This window comes from Babylonia areolata, chromosome 1 (genome assembly GCF_041734735.1).
Source record: "Babylonia areolata isolate BAREFJ2019XMU chromosome 1, ASM4173473v1, whole genome shotgun sequence".
In the NCBI taxonomy this organism is placed as follows: Eukaryota; Metazoa; Mollusca; class Gastropoda; order Neogastropoda; family Buccinidae; genus Babylonia; species Babylonia areolata.
The window spans coordinates 56,831,015-56,852,503 of record NC_134876.1 but is presented as its reverse complement, the minus strand read 5'-3'; the positions used below and the strand labels follow the sequence as shown (position 1 = coordinate 56,852,503).

Below are 21,489 nucleotides of genomic sequence, written 5' to 3'. Positions count from 1 at the left end.
GTTTGCCAGGCAGTGTTGTGACTGCCCCAACCATGTCATCTTTCAAGACAAGGTTGGACGCTCATTGGGCCAACTCTCCAAGTATTTATGATCCAGTATGCTATCATTAAGCCACGCATGCTGGTATACTGTATCTAACTGAACGACGAATAGGCCTTCACAGGCATCAAACGTCTGATTCCAGTTCAAGTTCAATACAATGTCGACGTGTAACTTACAGCTCTGGGGCAAGGTTATAACGGGTGCACCTACCTGCCTTAAGTTTTACTGAGGGGTTTAGCTATGGAGCGTCAAAACAGTGTGGATTAAAAGGGACGAACACTTGGTGTTGCATCAACATATTTTCAGAAAGTCAACACATGGTCGTATTTGAGGATAAAAAGATTTTTTTTTTTCAGGCATACCAGGGCAATGTGCATGGCTATATTTTGGACTTGCCCATCCATCATTCATTTCTAACAACGATGATCACGTGTGTTTGCGAGCGCATGTGTGAGTGCGTGTGGAATCCATGCAGATGGTTTTGCTGCAAAATGTGTGTTGCACGTGACCAATGTTCTGTCCAACGCCTCGGAATGACGTGAGCTGTTGTGAAAACTCAACAAGACGGTTAGGTTGGGTTTCTTTTCACATTCGTCAAGTTCTGCTTTCATCGGCGGTTTGCTGTTCTATTTTATCATTTTATTTGCGACACAAACAAACGGGCTCCACATTATTCTAAGAAAACATAATCTAGTAAGCAAGCCTTAGCCAGGTGACATCAACAATGGAACACGTTCCCTTTTCCGAATTCATTGCCGAACAAGATCAGCGCCATTTCATAGAACACGTCTACAACCCGAAATGGAACGTCCTCATGAGTATAAACCAGGAGCACGAAGAATTAATCGCAAAAGACCCCCGAGACTACAAAGAAGAACTCGAGCTCCTGCAGATCCTCAAGACCGGTCTCGAAGATCTCCTTCAAGTCGTGGTTGCTTTCCGTCAGGACATGGTAGGCGATACAAGTATGAAGCGCCGACAGCAGCTCGTCCAGTGTTATGAATGGATTCGCAGCTGGCTGCTCATTGTGGGACAGACCATCACCATAACCATGGGCCAGGTCAACCAGGACCAAGGCGGCGGCAACGCTGATTCACCCACAGACAACCTCTGATTTATCTGGCTGAGACAAGGTAAGGCCCCGGACACACACACACACAAACGAGAAAGGGGGAGGGAAGAGAGAGAGAGAGAGAAGAATCTGGATGTTCTGTTTTCTTTTCTCCCCTTCCATACCTTCCCCCAACGGCAATATCCACATTTTCTTCCCCTCCACTCCAATTGTTTTACTGACAGAGTGAATGACCACCTCTTGTTCTGAACACTACTCAGTCCGTCTTGAGGGTAAAAATTATGGAGATTGCCCCCTACCCCCACACCCCTCCCCCTTTCCTGACCCAAGCCCCCAAATAATGGAAGGGGAAAAAAACATACTGTCGTGCATGCCTATTGTTCAACAGGCACTTTAAACCGATTTTCCTCACTCCGCCCCATATGTAAATGGGTACCTGACTTGTATTTGTATTTGTTTGTATTTGTATTTATTTTTTATCACAACAGATTTCTCTGTGAAATTCGGGCTGCTCTCCCCAGGAAGAGCACGTCGCTACACAACAGCGCCACCCATTTTTTTTTGTATTTTTTCCAGCGTGCAGTTTCATTTGTTTTTCCTATCGAAGTAGATTTTTCTACATAATTTTGCCAGGAGCAACCCTTTTGTTGCCGTGGGTTCTTTTACGTGCGCTAAGTGCATGCTGCGCACGGGACCTCGGTTTATCGTCTCATCCGAATGACTAGCGTCCATACCACCACTCAGGGTCTTATGGAGGGGAAGAAAGTATCGGCGGCTGAGCCGTGATTCGAACCAGCGCGCTCAGATTCCCTCGCTTCCTGGGCGGACGCGTTACCTCTAGGCCATCACTCCACATATCTGCCGGGGATCATATAAACGGTGGATGGGGAGGACTGAATCCCTCTTTCCCATGCCGAGATCCCAGGCCACAGTGGATAAGAATTCTTTGCCGCGATGGCCGTGAAATGCTAAGGACCTTGAACCTCTTTCTTTTTTTTGCTTTAAACTTTAATGAATAGAAGAATCAGGGCTTTATGGGGTTTTGATCTTTAAAGGATTATTCAGATTTGTATAGCTTGTGTTTTTTGTTAGGTTCCTTCTTACTGTGAGATAGTCATGAATGAAATAGCAGGCTTGAATGCCAAAGTAGGTGTCAGTAAGTACCAAAGTAAGTGTTCAATGCAGTTGTCAGTACCATAGTCAGCAAATGAGATGTGGTTTTCTTGAAATCTATATTCCCCTTCTTCTCCCATTTCCCTTCGTGTCCCCCTTTCCTCTTCCGCAAGCGCACGCACGCACGCACGCACGCACACACACACACACACACACACACACACAGATCATATTGCTCTAGACCAAAACTCAATGTAGGGTTAGACTTAGAGCATGGAAAACAAATTATCCAAAGATGAAGAAAAAATTTCCATACAGCACCCTCTTTGAGATTGTCATGTGATTATGTTCCGAAAATACAAAAAAGTTAATAGTTCGAGCATTCAAGACGTATTTTCTATCAATAGACTGTTGTACAACAAATCATCAAACTCATATCTTGGGTGTAATTTTTTTCATGTTAATTGTTTGGTAGTTGTAATTATGGCTCCTATATTTGATTTTTCTCACTATGATATGGGGAGGAAACAAACAGTTCAAGACCGCTGAATTTGTTAAATTGAGTAGTCTGCTAAATGAAGCAAGCATGTCGAATTGGACCCGTAAGTGCCTTAACCATGCACATTTCTTCCCCTCCACTCATTTGTGTGACTGACGGAGTGAACGTCCATGCCTTGTTGTGAAAACTACTCATTCCGTCTTGAGGGGAGAATTGTGGATATTGCCAACGTGTGTATTCGCAGCCTCTTTCTCCATTGTCTTGTACACCAACTGTACACAGTGGCCTGTGGACAGTATATTAAATTTTAACAACTGACAGCGTGTCGGTCTCCACACACCCACGCGACGCTGATACTGACACGTGAACGCGAACACCGGCCATTTCCACATATGTAAATCTGTCCGCGTGCTCATGCTCATACTGAGCTGCTCTTCCCGTTTTCGTTGTTATTGTGGTTGTGTGTGAGTTGTTGTTTTAACTAAATCATAATGTCCTCAAACACACACACGCACACGCACGCACGCACGCGAACGCTTGTACAGACAATACTTATGTATAGACACTGAGGTCTCAGCGTGATGTATAAATGTCTTATTTTTCTTCCAGGAAGGACTGATCATCGCTGTGACCTTTTGAACGGACGAGTACTGATGACATGCTTTGACAAGGCCATTGGAGATCGATTTTTTCCACGTAATTTCCAGACCTGTGTGTGGTAGGCAGCTGCATAATGTATGTGAACAATAAACATCAGTCATGTTGTTTTTATTCCCGCGGCTTTTATGTGTGCGGGCAGAATCTGGATTTTTAATCATTAACAGCAGGAAGAAAAACACTCACATACGTACTTTTGCATTAACGAAAAAAACATTTTCTTATGGCGTTTGTCTTTTGAATCAGTTTTGTGTGAACTAGAAATGAATTTTAAGAATGCCAGAATGATTTTGCATGTGACTTACCTTGTCTTGGTAGTTGTTCGGTTTCTGTGAATCAACCAGTTAAAATGGGTTCGTCGAATAATGCACGTGTTCATGGGTGGTATGTTGCGTCACGGTACGGTTTGTGTGCGAGCGTACAGTACGTTAACCAGTATGTCTCTCTCTCTCTCTCTCTCTCTCTCTCTCTCTCTCTCTCTCTCTCTCTCTCTCTCTCTCTCATACCCGATCCAATTGGGTGGGTGGGTGGGTGGGTATGTGTGAGTGGGTGCGCACTTTGTCGCCGTTGTTCACAACAGTAACCCGCAAAACAGTTCACAGATTTTTCTCCAAGCTTTAACGAAAAGTGTGCAAAGGGTATAAAGGAAGAGAAATAAATCATTTAAGGCTTTATTTCCCCGACAAAATCTTTCAGTGGGAGGAATTGGAACGAGCACCTGCGCACGTTCAAATCGGCGAGGTATGTTAAATCATTGATACGAGTTGAACTCTCCGCCTCCTCGCATTACAGCGTTCTGTCCGCAGCCTTTCTGGAGGAGGGGTGGGGGTGGGGGTGGATGTTGGGACTATTTTTCTTTCGAGGAATTTTCGCACGATTACAAGCCGCACGCGATTATAGTTGTATTCTCACACGCTTGAATCGTGGCCAGTCCACGACAGAAGTAAACAACCTGCTGGACAACTGAACACACGGACTGACACACCCAACCAAGCACTAATGCACTATACAGTCGCGGTGACGATATCGACTAGTGGACAAGACTTTTATTTACATTCACTCCACATACACACAGACAAGAAGTGAAACGGAAAGGCCTGTCTCATGCTATAATAAGGACACTACAATCGATCAGTCCGTGACTCGATTCCTCTCCTCGCCTCTGGTCAGAAGACAGAACCCGTCCTACCACCACCTCTTCACGCACGCACACACACACACACACACACACACACACACACACACACACACACACACACACACGAGTAAGAACCAATTATCCCAGACCAGCTATGGAGAAAATTGGTTTACTTAGTGAGACCAACGTTCGTATTCGTGTTCTCTCGAGTTCAGACTCGCGCCTGTCACTGCAGATGACCAGAAACAGACAACAGGTGGACACTTTGCAAGCAGGCACTTCTACAACTCGGGTGTTAACCCCTTGACTGCTGACCCTAGGGGAGATGAAGTCAGTGTGGCCTGATTTGAAGTGCAGACACTACCTGTGTGTGACCTACTTTGCAATGATGTAATTGATTTCGCTGAACAAAAACAACGCAATCTCATGAAAAGGAAAAGTTCAAATAAAGTTTTGGTGACCGACACCCTGACATTGTACTGTATTGTATTCTTTTTTGTCACAATAGATTTCTCTGCATGAAATTCGGGCTGCTCTCCCCAGGGAGAGTGCGTCGCAACACAGAGTGCCACCTATTTTTCAGTGTGTGTTTTCTTCTTTCTGCCTGCAATTTTATTTGTTTTCCTAACGAAGTGGATTTTTCAACAGAATTTTGCCATGGATAACCCTTTTGTTGCCGTGGGTTCTTTTACGTGCGTTAAGTGCATGCTGCACACGGGACCTTGGTTTATCGTCTCATCCGAATGACTAGCGTCCATGCCACCACTCAAGGTCTAGTGGAGGGGGAGAAAATACTGGCGAGTATGGGATTCGAACCAGTGCGCTCAGGTTCTCTCGCTTCCTAGGCGGACGCGTTACCTCTTGGCCAACACTCCACATAACCTCTGGCTTAGCTCAGTGATGTGACAGCCCTTCACTGATCAGTATACTCATCAGCAGCAGTCAAAGGGTTAAGGGGTCAAACATATTGTTACACGACTGTGTAGATCGAGTGACTCGTGTTCGAAATCAATGTCTGACTGATGAGCCAGCTGATTCAGGTGCTCCGCAATCAGACATCTCAAGGTAGTGACGAACAGGAACCATGTAGGGACCTCATTTGTATGTTGCCCGTCTGACTCTCAGAGTCCCACGTACTGATCACATTTCTCCTCACCTCCGCACTCTACATTGGCTCCCCATTGAAGCGAGAATTAAATACAAAGTTGCGTGTCTCTGCTATTCTGCTTTCCACTCCGCAGGACCTACATTTCTTTCTGGCCTTATCAGTGTTTACACTCCCGCAAGAAATCTCAGCTCTTCCTCTGACTGTTACCTTTTGAAACTTCCTCGTGTCAATACAAGAACCTATGGTGAACGTTCTTTCTTCTTTGCTGCTCCTCACATCTGGAACAACCTTCCTCATCATATCCGTGCATCTGATTCTATTTCTGCTTTTCGCTCATCAGTAAAAACTCATCTTTTTAAAACCTATCCATAAGTACTCTCAGCTTTCTTGTTCTCCAACACCACCCATGTCAGCTCACTTTGGATGTATGTAGAGTGGGATGGGGAGAGTGAAAGGGGTGGGGGTGGGGGTGGGGGGTTGAGAAAGAGTGGTCATGAATGTTTTATATAACTTGTAATATTTCTTTTCATGTAAAGCGCCCTGAGCTCTTAGAGAGAAAGGCCGCTATATAAATGTACATTATTATTATTATTATTATTATTGTATGTGATTTCCAAGACAAGGTGATGATGGCACTGTCACAAAGCCAGACCGCAAGGTGTAATCTTATCGCTAACATCTGGGAAGAGGGGATCCTGTCAGGGGGCTGTACTATAGGTGCAGTTCTGCGTACTTGGTTGAGAGTCATTGGAGTTGTTATCGTTTGCCTGGAAGAATAGCCATTTCTCGGTCTTGGCTGTGAAAGTCCCAAGAAGACTTCAGGATATGAAAAAGTATTCATCCTCATGATCTGTATTCCAGTCCACCCGTAGATTACCAAGCCACCAAGCACCCAACCGGGGAGGGGAACGAAAAGGAAATCTGACTCAAAATCACACTCACACACCCTTCACCTAACATGTATCACGCCGCGGCGCCAAGACACTGACACACAAAAAAACAGTCAACGATCCACAAAACCGTTGACCACTGACACCCTCAAACACACAGCCATGGGCTCTACAAAAGCGAACAGCACACACAGACACAGACACACACACACACACAATGCCGAAGACCACATCTGTTGGAGGTATAAAGTTCCATAAAGGTCATATTGTGAATAATTTTTAAAAATTAATATTCACACTCAACACTTACGAAAGTAAAACCACCCCACACAAACGACACCATCTTTGGAGAGACCAGTCCAACCCATACAGAAACGAAGACGTGTTTTCGTGCGAACCACGAAAGCTGATAAACAAGCAGATATACTTTTTTCACCTAAGCCTAAAATGGATGAGAACATGCGAATCCCGTTTAATTTGATGATAATTATTCACCCGCCAATAAAAGACCTGTGCCCTTCTGAAGTCGATTGCAGTCTGTGTTTGCATGAGAGGACAGGATTAAGATGGACGTGGGCGCATGAGAGAGACAGGGACAGAGAGTCAAGATTTATTGGCGGTTTTATGGTCAGTCCTGGTCTGCGTACCAGAAACAGCGGTTGAAGTCAGTATACAACAAAGACCCCATACACATACATATATAATGTATATGGTATTTGGCGAAAGTAGGTTTGTGCTGTGTGGACACTATAATATGTACGTTGCCAGGAGAAGGCACTGTCCCCAGACCACCACTAAAGGAATGAGGACAACTATTTGAATGTCAAGGCGTCCAAGATTGTAGCCGGAATCCAATATCTTCTTTGCGGGATTCCCATTCTTGGTGTCTTCAAAGGTAAGACCACGTCAGTCATGCGAACGGTATTTCCGAAAAAGAAAACCAGAAAGAAATTAACATAAACCTTCTGTTTGGTCGGCCAAAAGATCCACGAGTTTATATTCAGAAACTTTACCGTGGAGAGAGAGAGAGAGAGAGAGAGAGAGAGAGAGAGAGAGAGAGAGAGAGAGAGAGAGAGAATAATAACCTTTATCTGCACAGGATTCAAACATCCCAAGGGAATCTCTGCACTGACAGACTCAGTTTCACAAGGAAAGTTAAGAGATTCACAACTTTAATCAGACTGCAAGGTCCTCCCCAATGATTGCTGTGCATGAATCCTTGCCATATTGGAAAGAAAAGTCCCAGTGAGCAGACGACAGCACGCTATGATCTATGACAGATGGGCACAGAATATGAAAACTATATCAGTATAATTGCTATCGACAAAGTAAACGAGGCAGAATATGGAGGATGTGCTCTGTCAGTCAGGGTGACCATCGCATCGTAATGGATGCAGGCAGTTTTTTCGGCCCTCCACTGAAGGATGTCGCCGTGGTTTCTTTGGCATCAGAGACCACACAAGAGGAGATCGAAGTGCAGCTCCGCCTCAGTGTCCACGGAGGGAGATGTATTCAGAGATAAACTGCTGTCTCAGTGGACATGTCTGAATGATAGAGGAGGAAGACAGTAGAATGACTAATTCACTGGTGTCAAGTGGGGAATGGGTCAGACTTGGGTGGGCAGCCCAGCCAGGAAGGGTTGCATCCCCTGTCCCCAAGTAACTTGGGCAAAACCAAGTGGGTCCCAGCTCCTAGATGGACTTGATGCTGTATGGGAAAAAGTTCATCTGCTTATACAGTGTCTGTGAGGTTCTGGGTTCGATTCCCGGATCACCCTTTCTCCCGAGTTTGACTGCCCAAAATCAAACTGAGCGTATGTTCATAGGCCGGCGGACGAGACAACGACAAAACGAGGTCCTGTGCACACTGCGTACGCTTTTGGCGCATTAAAAAATAACCAATGGAAGAGTACGTGTGCTGTCCTCTGGAGGGCAACATTCTGCAGAAGAAACTGCGATGCTCAGTCTCTGAAATAGTTACACAGATAGGCCCTGTAGTGCCGGTTTTCTTTGAATGCACTCAAATTCTAAGCCGGCTTGACTGGCGCGTTGGATTATGCTCAGTGCTGTCGGATATCTGTCTTGTGGTGTACCCACGGTGTGTATGGATTTATCATAACGCAGTGCCGCCTCCTTGTGAGAAATTGAAGCTCAGTGAAACAATGGTGGCAAGATATCACCGCTTATCTATAAACACCGCCCCTGGCCACCACCATAACTACCACCAATGATCACTACTGAGATGCGGCCACGAACAGTGATGCAGGTCAATGGAGCCAGTTAGCTAACTTGGGTTACAAGTCGCCTCCAATCACCCCTTCATCACACGGCCCGTGCCAGTGTGTGTGTGTGTGTGTGTGTGTGTGTGTGTGTGTGTGTGTGTGTGTGTGTGTGTGCCCAGTGTGTGTGTGTGTGTGTGTGTGTGTGTGTGTCCCATTTTGATTATACTAGTTTGATTATAAGAATTATGCCTTCTACTTATTCGTTTAACTGCTTAAAAACATGAAATGTCACTCGGTTGTTTTCTTTTCTTGTATTACTCAGTAATTTGCCGGGCCTGCTACACACATTTTTCTATTTGTCAGATATGTTCTAAAGTATTTACTCATTTATCAAGCCATTAAAAAATATATTCCATTTCATTTCATGTTAACGTTTTACATAGTCCTGGTGTAGGCTCTCAATTCCTGTTTGATTTTAGCAAAGGTCTGCTCCTTTTTTTTCTTATGAAAAAAAAAAAAATGGTGTGGCGTAGATGGATCAGTTTTCACTCTTTGTCACCTCATTGAAACTTAAAAAGATCTGGTTTATTATTATATTTCATTCCTATAAAATTTCTTTCCCTGCAGCCGCGATTTGGTTGGGCTCTTAAATCGTTAACATCGCGTTCTCTCCCACTTACCTGTCTTGCTCAGTTTATTTGACTCGGCACATGTTGCACCTTGCACCTTGACAGGAAAGGCTGGGGGAGATGACAGTTTACCTTATCTTCCGTAATAACTCTGTTTTTGCGTCCCCCACCCCCTGCCCACCCACCCACCGTAATAATTTCATGAATCTGTTTTCCTAACTTGAAACAAACAACAGATACAGTGACAAACCCCCACAAGCGGTGTGTAGGCATAGCAGACGAAAACGTAGCCAGCGGATTAATATTGATGGCCTGCAAATAGATCGTAAAGTAGTGCGCAGATCCTATGGCGACAGCGAAGCTTCATGGCGGCAGTAACATGATCGAGAGCACCCAAACGCTGCGAGTTGTTAGGAACTGTCGACAGCGAAGCGGTTTATCCTAATCCGATTATACCAGAATTAGGAGAGTAATGATAAACGGGAGAAGTTCCCTGCACAGAATGACTTTCTTGCTTTCGGAGAATCGCACGGAGAACAGCTCGCTCGCTGAATCGGGTCTGGAGCCTTTGCAAACTTTTCTTTGACTGGGTGAAATCGCTTTCGGCACTTTCAGTCATCGTTTTGTACTTTGTTTTGTATTTCGCCTCGCAACGACCAATGTTCCGTGTCAGAAAGTCGACAACACCAAGATTTAACTATGTCGTGTGGTGAAAATGTTTCGTTGTTTACGTCGTGATATTGTTTTGGATAGTGTGTTCAGAATCAGAGGCATCGATTTTTAAAAAATTGCGCCCAGATTTGTTCGTATTGCAATGTGACAGTTTGGCTGTAAAGGGCCGTTTGTTGGTGAAGTGATGGCTGAAAGCTTAAAATCCACCTCGAGGATTGGTGGTGGAGAGCAAAATCTTACGGTAAGGCTTGTGATTTATTTATTTGTCCGATTAGACTTTGTACTATGTCTTCCCACAATCAGTCTTCATGTGGGTTACTGAAGGTGTTTTTTTTGTGTGTGTGTGTGTTGTTTTTTTGTGTTTTTTTGTTTGTTTGTTTTTTGTTTGATGTTTTTCTTTTATTATAAAAAATTGATATAAATTGATTGTTTACACAAAGTATACATATTTTGTTATGAGGCATTTTATTATGCTGAAAAGGGTCAATGTTATATCAAATGAATCCCAGCATATATTCATTCATTAAAATGATCAAGTTATATTTGTTTAATGCTTTTTCAATTATCCACCTAATGAAATGTTAGTAGGTACTAGAACTTGAAGTGTCAGTTATATATAATCAACGTCCACCAGCCACCATCATAATTTAAGATTTCTCCCAGCCCCCAAACAAAGGACTGAAAATGTATTGGAAAACTTATATGAAGATAAACAGTATATCACTGACTATAGATCTTTTTAAATGTACAGTTTGAGGGTGAATGAAAATGTAAAAATTTGTGACTTTGTTGACACCAACTTTCTGTGTGCCCATCTCTCTGTGTGAAAGTAATCATTTATAAATAAATGGACAAGAAATTTAAGAAAACTAAGATCGAGAGTAGATAAAAGGATAGATAGATAATCTGTTATAAATATTCAAGAAGTGAGAACAATAAATAATCAATTGCTCACATGTTTTGTGTGTAAATAAGTGTATTACAATATGGAACAAACAATACATGAGTTGATAAATGAATTGTGTAATTTCACATATTGATGGAACCAGTAGAATACAGAGATAAATGAGGAAACTGAAAAAAAAAAAAATTGCTTACCTGCAATTCATGTACATGTGTGTGTGTGTGTGTGTGTGTGTGTGTGTGTGTGTGTGTGTGTGTGTGTGTGTGTGTTCTCAGCTGTTCAGCTGAGATTTTTGTTTATAAGCAGAGATATAATTGATGAAGATTTATTTCAGTGTACACCCAAGAGGAAGATAAAGTTTCATATTAAAGTAAATGTGTTGTCCGTTGCATGTGTTCTTCTGTTGTTACTTTAGTGCATTGAGTGGTATTGCTCTCTTTTTATTTGTTTATTGATTATTTTGTTTCTTTTAAAAATGCATTTGATGCATATTCACTGTTCGGTTGCTTGCTTGAATTATTTCTTATAAAAGTTATTTTGATTACACTTTACAAATTTGAGATGTTTTTGCACTGACTGCAAAGAAAAAGTTACACAGGATTGACCTATGAAGGTTTTTAATGAAATCAGAGATTTTTCCACTATGTTTGTTTTCAATTCTCACTGCTCCCTCACGGAACATAGCATCATGATAGGAAAGGCAATAGCTCAAGTGATGGTTCCTGTTCTAATTCATTATACAGGAGACTACCAGGCATTTTAAAACCCATTCTGACAACAGTAATTACATAACTGGTCACCAAAACAGACTGGTATCTGCTTTACAGTGGAGACCACCATATCTCTTCTCCCTACGGAGCTGGTTCCATTGATTGAATCTGTTGACACACACACAAACACTTTTATATAACTGACAGCAGCATGGATATATATATATATATATATACATTCTACGAACTAATGAAGAAGAAATTTGTGAAACTGAAGTCACCATGAGAACAGAGGTGAAGAGCCACAAAATTGAAGAAAAAAAAAAATTTTGCATTTGAATATATTTATTAGAAAGAAGGGAAATGAGAATAATATAACAATTAACATACATGTGTTCTTTATATATTTATTGATTAAAAATACATATCCTAGATGCTACTGTTCTTTTTTTTTTCTTTATTAATGAATCAAAATTAATGAATGAATAGTTTTGCCCTTCTAAATCATCAGGGTGTTTTTACTTGCCATTGAGCACAGAAAATAACAGTTAAAACAATGAAAGTGCTCAAAAAGTGTGCACTAAAAAGCTTATGTTATAAGCTATATATATATATATATATATATTGAAATGATATTGAAACAGGTAGCAGCTTGTGGATTTATTGTTCTTCAGGCAGCAGTGGAGTGATTATTTGTACTTCTGGCTGTAAAGAAGATGGTCATTACCCTGAAGAAGTCATCAAATGGTTGTTCAGAGAATTGATTTCAAAGTTTCTTTTATGTGTTACCATACTTTTTCTGGCATGCCCCTCAGCACTTGTCTGAACATTCAGCCTTGTGTTCTCCCTCTATTGCATTCATCTGCTGACTCACATTATATTCATTATATTTTACGTCATGAAAAAGAAATTTCATGGACCTTGGTCCTTTCACCTGGAATAAACTTCCCTGTCAAATTTGTCATATTGAAACAAAATCTCAGTTTAAATCTGGCCTTGAAACTCATCTGTTCTATATTCATGGATGTGTGTGTGTGTGTGTGTGTGTGTGTGTGTGTGTGTGTGTGTGTTGTGTGTGTGTGTGTGTGTGTGTGTGTGTGCATTTGTCATGGACACATTCCCTTTGTCTTTCTTATAAGTTTTTGATTATTGGGCCCTGAGTTGTTAACTTTTGTTCCATTTCTTTCCCATATTGATGTTGATTGTTAGCATTCTGGGGCCCTATGCTCAGGATGTAGAGCACATTATAAATACCCACTATCGAAATCATTATTATTATCATTGATATTATCATGATCATTATCGTTATTATTTTTTATCATTACGATGAGCCATCCAGGATTCTGAAGGTTTTAGATCTAGTGAGGTTAGCATGGATCACTTCTGCATTGTTGGTTAAACTGCTTTTGTCCACAGTTGTAACTTTTGGACTATGCATGTTGCTTATGGCAATTCTATGTTCTCTGCATGCATTTGACTTTGACTTTCAGTCAAATGTGGTATTTTTTACAGTCTGTTGATTTGGGGGAAACCATTTGCATTGACACACAGCTGACAGATCTTGAAGAATCTGATGAGCAGTTTTTATGTGTGGCTTCCCAAGGATTCTTCACATGGTTAAAGGCAAAAAAGAAGATGAACAAGAATTTCTGATTGAAGTTGTGTCCGTTAAAGTGGTTCCAGGGATGGCAGTTATGTATATTCCTATCATGTTAGTCTTGCCGTCAGGAACATTGCATAGCGTTTACTAACAAGGGCCATAATTTGCTGTTGGTTTGTGCTCCCAGTGATTGCAATCTAGACTGTTGATATGGGGGGTAACTGCACAGTCATTTATTGCCTGACGTTTGGATTTCGAGGGCAATGTTCAGTAGGACTTACAGCAGACAGGTACATGAAGGGGAGGGGGTGGGGGGTATAGCATGACAGGGAATTTTCCGTTGTTAGCACTGTGCTCAGTTCATAGGTGGGATGATTTTTCTTCACACTTTAGAATTTTGATGATGGAGTGTACATATATGTGTAGTACTTATATGGTGAGTTTCTGTTCTCCCTTTCTTGCGCTTGACCATTTCTGTTGCAGTTTTTTTTTTTTTTTTTTTTTTTTTTATACAGCTTCTTAGTTTAGGTTACACGTATACATTGCCAGCTGTTCAGATCAAGCCCTGTCCACTAAGTAAGTGGGAGCAGGAATGGCTGGTATTCCTCCCACCCTGTTTCGGTTCTTTCCTCTAAAATGGTTAATATGTTCTTTAAAAAAAATTCTCACAATTTAGACATATGTAACATTTGCTGGATTTAGTAAGACTTTATTTTGTTTCATGTTATAATAGACTGTCTTAATTTTTCTTTTAAGTTTATTTCTTTAAATCTGTGACAAATAACAATACATGTATCTTTGCCAAAATCTTTATCCTTGAGTAATGATTTTTTTTTTTAAATCTCGAATCTACCTTGTAATCTAGTCCCACCCAACTTCCAAACTGTTACTCACAGAATACATTCCTTCTGTCCTATGCTTACATACAGATAAAAAAAATAGATGCACATACTCATTTATAAGACAGTGTTTATCTTATGATTTTTTTTATTTTTTTTTTTTTTTTTTTTTTTTTGATGACTATTAAATGGTTTGTTGGTTTTTTTTGTACTTTTTAAAATATAATTTTTTATGACTGTTAAATGCTTTGTTCAGAGCTTGTGAAAGAGTATGATTTGATTTCAGCTTTCAATATTTCTCCATCATAGGGGAAGAAGTTATTGGAGTTTGTTCACCTTGTTTATATCCATATTGTTTCCCTGACACATCATGTTGTTTTTATGACACACATATCTCGTTCCCTGTCCATTTGCACGTAACCCTGTACAAATGTCAATGACCACAAGAGAAAAGCATTGTGGGGGGGACTGAGGAATGGATTGATAAAAGAAAAAGAAATTAAACAAATAAACAAACAAAAAACATGAATTATCCATTCTCAAAAATATATAATCTACTACTATTTAGCTTACAATGTAAGAATGCTTGGTTCAGAGACACAGAAATTCATTAACACTAAATTGACGTAATCTAAGGATCACAAGCTAGCCATTATTTGGGTATTAGACTCCGTAGGCACAAATTGGATTAATTGGTTTATCTGCACCTGTAAGGGATGTTCACTTGTTAAAACTCTAGCTTTAAAGGCTAGCTCTAGTCATAATGTTTCTATTGACTGTGAGCCCAACGCACCCCTTGAAATGCTGCCTGACACTGATGTCCCTCCAGCAACAGCCCCCTGCGAATCGGCTGACACTATAAACATGGAAGTGGAGGGGCATTGAAACTGAGGTCACCATGACAGGAGGACATGAAAGGCCACATAATTTGGGACTTTTTGGTGTATATTATTATGGAGAAGGAGGAGGAAGATGACCATGATGATGACAGTACTGCTGTGGAGGTCCATTTTTGTTTGAGACTACTTGACAAGGCTGTACTGTACGCTTCCTGTCATAATGATATTCTGTGTCAACCAGGCCAGAGAGATACATATGCTTGCATTGTTGGTCAGGAAATTAGAGCAGCACACCCAAAGACGCATCCGTGAAGTGGATGATTCTTGACTGAGTGGTCCTAGTCTCCCCATTTAAGCTTGTAGCACACTTTACTCTGGGTGGGAGATGGCCGCAGGCTGAAAAACCCCTCTCAGCCATCAGTCCGAGATGCTAACCACTGTAGATGGTTTTTATTGTGAATGTTGGTAAAGCATCAGTTGATTGCAAAGTACTAATATTTTCTCCTTTTTATTGTTTCCCAGGCTGTAGATGGTTTTTATTGTGAATGTTGGTAAAGCATCAGTTGATTGCAAAGTACTAATATTTTCTCCTTTTTATTGTTTCCCAGGTTGCTCTTCGTATCCGTCCACTGACAGAAGATGAGATCCTTCAGGGTGCCCACCCGACAGCCCACAAAGTGGAGGATAATGTAAGTGATCCTTATTTGAATATTCCTCACACTCTTTTACTCTCTCTGGATAAGGAAACTGAACATGTGTTATTAAATTAGCATGCTGCTCAGCACTTCACCTGTGCAAAAGACATACCTTTGGTTTTAAGAACTGCAGTCTTTTTTGCATTTGCATACATAATACATGCAAATGCATACAGTGTCTGTATCAAGAAATAAACTTAAAAAAAACAGAACTGCTTATTTCTAGAAGATATGCAGAACATAGAGTCCTTTACAGTTTGAAAACACAAATGTATGGTTGATGAATCCTCAGATACAAATAAAATTTATATTTGTGCATAATTATAGTTTGGTGTTCATATACTGTACAATTGTCAAACTGATGCAAACCAGGCCTATCTGTTTGCTTCTCTTGGCCAAATGGTTTTATGTAACAGTTGATATCCAGTTAAAAGCAGTCTGCAGTTAGCTTCTTTGCTATGATTACCAAATCCAGTATGTGTGTGTGTGTATGTGTGTTCTCAATGTCAATGTCATGAATGCATTTGTGTGGGGAGGAGGGAGGGGGAGGGAGAAAAGTGTGTGTTGGTGTGTGCCCTCACTATGAATGCATATGAGAGAGGGAGAGGGAGACAGACATGTCTTTGACTGCCTAAACTTGTGCACATGCTCCAAGTTTTATGTGCATAAAATTGTGTGAATATGTGCTCATGCTAGCGCATACGCTTCCAGCAATGCTGACATTTGCGTGGAACGGAGACATCATTATTGCACCATTATTTGCTTTTAAACATCCTACGTTTTAAAAAAAGGAGAGAGGTAAAGAAGAAAGGTCAGTAGGGGCATGCACACTGTAGAATTGTCAGCGGTGTGTGTGTGTGTGTGTGTGTGTGTGTGTGTGAACTGCAGGTGTTAACTCTTCATTTCTAGATTTGTCATAGGTAGCTGGGTGTACTGTTCCTCCAGAAGTGTGTACGGACTGCTGAACCATTAATGTTTGCATACACCTTAAAAGAATGACGTGTACAGATTTCATGCTGGGCATTATTGATTTCTCATGGGTGCGAACTGCTTACACAAAGATGGTTGAGGTTGCAGTCATCTAAGCTTGTTTATAAAGCTGTTGTTCATATTATGTCCGTATGGGACACATACATGCATATTTACTGATGATATATGTCTTATAAAAAAAAAAGATACTTTGGACACTTTTCTTTTCTTTTTTTTCTTTTAATCTTATTTTTCTTCTTCTTTTTTCTTTTTTTGATTTTATTTTTCAGTAGGCATTTTTTTGAGAATGTGATTTATCAGATGTAACAGTTAGTTAGTCTAAAACATGAGTAAGTCAGGTGTTATATCTAACACACATGACAGAGGGAAATCTGTATGCAGAGGGAAATCTGTATGACTGTGAGTCCATGTGAACACTTGAATGTGATGTGTGTATTTGTGAGTGAATGATTGTGTAAGTATGTGTCTTGTGTACATGTGTTTTATCTGTACATGTTTTGCCATTGATTGTTTGCTAAATGTTACAATTTATGTAGTTCCACATATAAAAGTCACTACAGTTCAAGCTGTCAAAATCCAAATGACAGGAAACTGTACATCCTGAGCAAAAAATGAGCTATATGTCCCTTTTGAACATAAATGATAAACAAGCATTCAGTTCATTTCAACATGTCACAATACAACATGACATAATACAGTGCATACACACACACATACACACACACACACACACACACACACACACACACACACACACACACACACACACACACACACACACACACACACACACACACACACACACACACACACTCTCACTCATTCACTCACTTACACACACACACCAGCAGTCAACAGCAACAAAGTTCATCATCAAGTGTATCGAAGACAATCCAGAAGCTTTGCCCAGCTACAACAACAGCATTATAACATCAATAACAAACACCACATAAACTGCTACAAATCCCAGATCAAGTCCTGTTATTAACTTGTTGATCAGATTCCCTAGAACCTCTGAGCCTGGGCAGTTCAGTCATACAATCAATCCACCGCAGTGCAAAAGCTGATCACCAGTACCAAGTGGGTGATTTGAAAATCAATATATACACTGCCCCCTCCCCCCCCCTAACCCCCTGCACCATCCTCTCCCCCAGCAGCCTCAACTACAGAATACTGTGTGGGCAAGATAGGTTCGGTTCCCCCATTGATCTTGTTGCTGAACAAATTGATCCGCTTTCTCCCCCTACCCCCATCCCAATGGCATGACTTGCAGTTCTTAGTGATTAACTTCTGTCAGAGGCCACCCCCCTTCCTTGAGAATGCCCACGGATCATGGTCATGAAGGTCACAGACTCAAGGAAAGGCTACAGTTCCGGCGTGAATAGTGGCTCCTTGCTGTCACTGGTCAATGGTTTATATCTCCGTTCAGACCTGTCCATGGTCCAGTGTCCACTTTCCTCATTCTGAATTCACCACACATGGAAGGTCACAGCATAAGGCTTTAGTGTCTTTTTTTCTTCAGTGATATTGCAAACTGTGTGGATAACACCAGATCTTAGTTTCAGCTCCAGGTTTGTGTACAAAAAAAACACTTGACATAATTTTCACCACCAACAAAAATGTGAAATTAGCAAAAGAAACAATGAGGATGCTTGCCAAGTCTAGCTGTATGATTAAGCAGTTATCGTCATCAATAGGGGGCTTAGAAGGTCGTGTTCTGTGGATATTGAATCAAAACAAGTACTGCTGAACACCACTGAAGTGAATCAGCTGCAGTGCAGGGTCTCCTCTGGTGTGTGGTCTCCTGTTGATCAAACATTAATAGTTGCAATTGGACTAATAGCGAGATACAGCATGAGAATAGTCTGGGTGTGGCTGTGAATGGGAGACTGGAACTAAATAGTGTGGGAGTAATGTCACTGATACAGTGCAGATGATGGGGCAGCAAAAAACAAAACAAAACAAAAACAAACAAGTGAATAAACAAAAAAAATGCAAAAGAAGATGGCATATGTTCTTCCAGTTTCTCTGACAGCTCACTGTTTTCACAGACACTAAATGATATTTCTGTAAAGTGAATTAATCACGAGCAGATTATTTAACCTCAGTCTGTCTGTGGGTTGTCTGTTGGTTTGGGTGACAAAGCTTCTATAATGGATGAATAATTCATCATGGTCCCAACAACACTGCTTTCATTCTGGTGTAGATTCACAGAGCAAGGGGCTTGTGTAACAAAATGGTGGGCAAAAAGCACAATGAATTAGTAAAATTACCAACACTTGTCAGTTGTTTCAATGGACTGCCACATATGGCTTCATTGGCGCTGTGTCTCTATAGATGGTTGTGTGTGTGGTGGGTGTACATAGTAAATACATGAGTATGCATATGTTGTTGTTTGTGTGTGCGGCCAGAATTGTTCATTTGGTAGAGCGCAGGATTTGTGATCGTGGGATCAGGGGTTGGAATCTCTGCTGAGACATTCGGTTTAGGATGATCTTTTCCCTTGGAGTTAACCCTGGTTCTGACTCCACACCCTGTTAGTATTCTGAAGGAGCCTATAAAATTAGGTTCATGTGCCAACACACACATATCATCTTAAGGACAAGTTACATCCCAGCACCATCATTTGGAAGAGAAGGTCAAAGGCCAGTGGTTTGGGTGACATGTATTAGCATTGCATGATATATATAAGACGGAATATTGCACAAAAAAATCCCACCCAAATCTGCAAGCACACCTACACACAAAAAATCCCACCCAAATCTGCAAGCACACCTGCACAAAAAAAAAAAAAATCCCACCCAAATCTGGAAGCACACCTACTAAGAAAATATCACCCATATCTACAAGCACACATACACAAAAAATCCTCACCCACCAGCCCTCCAGTGCAGTAGATTCTTCAACCATGAAGTTGGCTGCAACACAGCAACATGGAATGATATATATGCTGTCACTTGGTTTTTCAGTCACACATCAACATCTCATGCAGGCTTTATGTTCTTTATCTCCAATCTAAATCTGCACTGCTTTGTAAAGCAACATGATCACAAACACCAAATTCAGGTATCAACTTTTTGATAATTTCCTGCTGTTGTTGTTGTTGTTGTTGTTATTATTATTAATACTATTATTATTATTATTATTTAAAGTAGGGGATGGGCATTTTCAAGTTACTTTACTACCTTATGAGTAGTTTTTAACCCAAAACGAGATGTAGGTGTTTACTGGATACCAGGCATTTACACAAAGGTAGTTTACAGCATGGGACATTTTTCAGAACTACAAATCATAAAGGTGTGCGCATATCATATGTAAAGCTCTCTCTCTGGAGCCCCCCCCCACTCGCACCCCACCCCTCTCTCTCTGTATGTCTATCTACCCCTCTCTCTCTCTTTCTTGACTGTACTTGGTGCCCTAGGTGTATTTCTGTACTTGTCAGGATCTTTGTGATCAGAGGACTGAAATAGACATACTCATTCACAGAGGGTACATTACTTTTGCTGTTGAAAGAAACTCAGGCCTTTCACTTGAAGGGTTTGGCGTGCCCTGAATAATACGGTGTAAAAATGCTTATGAAAGCAGAGAAACACACCCACTTCACAACCTGATACAGATACACTAACGTAACAAGTAAATATTTGGCAGTCACTACAGTGACACAGTTTCAATGCAGTCCACAACAGAAGAGAATGAATGGCAGGTTTGACAGTTCTTAAAAAAACAAAAAACAAACAAACAAAAATTTCTTTCTATTATGGTGGGTTACACTGCTGTTAATGTGCATTTTAGGTTGAAAGGGATTTTTTTTCTTCTTGCTTCTGTTCTGTTTGTCATCGCCTTTGTACCGGCAGATAATTTTCCTGACACTAATGTGTTTGAACTTTCTTTACAATTCCTTTTTTTAAAGCTTTTCTTTGATGATAAAAATCATTCAAAGAAAATGTGCTTTTGTTGACACTGGACCAAGTCTGTCATAGACTTGAAATGAATGCATTGCAGCCTGTTTAGTTGTTGTAGTTGTTGTTGCTGATTTTTTCTCTTTTCCTTGGTTTGCTTTGTAGTGTGTTGTTTTGGAAGATGTTGGCAGTCAAAATGGTTGTAATTTTCACACATTTCATTTTGACCCGATCACTCCATCATGTTCTAGTTTTATGATTATCTGCTTAATATTTACATGAGTATGTGTCACCATACATGTATTTACTATGTGTGCACCTGACCAGACAGCACATTGCATGCAGGATTTCAAATTTACCACATAAACATTGTCATGCTTTTCAGTTTTTGAACAACTCTCTTCCTTTTTTTTTTTACTTAAAATTTTTTTTTTTACTCACATACATGTGTGTGTGCATGGTGAACGTGAGCAGTGGCATTTTCTTGCGTTTCCATGACCCATCAACCACTGACATGGATTACAGGATCTTTAATGTACATATTTGATGTTCCACATGTGTAAACACATGAAGGAGGTTCAGGCACTAGCTGGTCCACAGATATGTAGTCCTGGGAGACTGGAAAAGTCTCCATCCTCAACCCACCATGACCCTCAGATTGAGTGTTTAAAATAAACGAAAAATATATTGGTACTTAAATAGCGCATATCTTTGGCCAATTGGATTGAGACAAAACTAACCACTTTCCAATTAGTCATTTGCACAACAGGCTGTCTACTTGGGTAGAAGCAGTTAACAGCAGCCTCTAGGTACTCCATATTCATTTCCTGTTACCCAGTCAGGCTTTGGTCATGCACACACACACACACACATAGAGAGGATTTTTTCTCCATAATTTTGCCCAAGATAAACCCTTTTGTTGCAGTGGGGTCTTTTATGTGTGCTAAATGCATGCTGCATAGGCCTCAGTTT

General features: G+C 40.9%; 2 protein-coding genes and 1 long non-coding RNA gene across 3 annotated transcripts in view; 2 read left to right on the top strand and 1 right to left on the bottom strand.

Annotated features, from left to right (window-relative positions):
• The first annotated feature begins 625 nt into the window (after nucleotides 1–625).
• On the top strand, nucleotides 626–3,731 carry LOC143292835 (uncharacterized). Its single transcript, XM_076603455.1, has 2 exons — nucleotides 626–1,175; nucleotides 3,336–3,731. Exon 1 carries the CDS (start codon nucleotides 767–769, stop codon nucleotides 1,154–1,156), a length of 390 nt encoding a protein of 129 aa, XP_076459570.1. The 5' UTR covers nucleotides 626–766; the 3' UTR covers nucleotides 1,157–1,175; nucleotides 3,336–3,731.
• A 5,999-nt stretch (nucleotides 3,732–9,730) lies between these two features.
• LOC143284452 (kinesin-like protein KIF19) overlaps nucleotides 9,731–21,489 on the top strand; it is a 51,688-nt gene continuing 39,929 nt past the window's right edge. Inside the window, exons 1-2 of the mRNA XM_076591094.1 lie at nucleotides 9,731–10,282; nucleotides 15,542–15,622. Coding sequence (XP_076447209.1) covers nucleotides 10,226–10,282; nucleotides 15,542–15,622 — 138 coding nt within the window. The 5' untranslated portion in view covers nucleotides 9,731–10,225. The remainder of the gene's footprint in view (nucleotides 10,283–15,541; nucleotides 15,623–21,489) is intronic.
• On the bottom strand, nucleotides 17,937–19,874 carry LOC143292831 (uncharacterized). The gene is made up of 3 exons (XR_013056686.1): nucleotides 19,804–19,874; nucleotides 19,497–19,536; nucleotides 17,937–18,422 (listed from the first exon to the last, which is right to left on the bottom strand). It is a non-coding gene; the product is annotated as an uncharacterized LOC143292831 (long non-coding RNA).

Bases quoted from the DNA above. Each gene is read 5' to 3' on its own strand.
- LOC143292835 (XM_076603455.1), top strand. From the start codon at position 767: ATGGAACACGTTCCCTTTTCCGAATTCATTGCCGAACAAGATCAGCGC.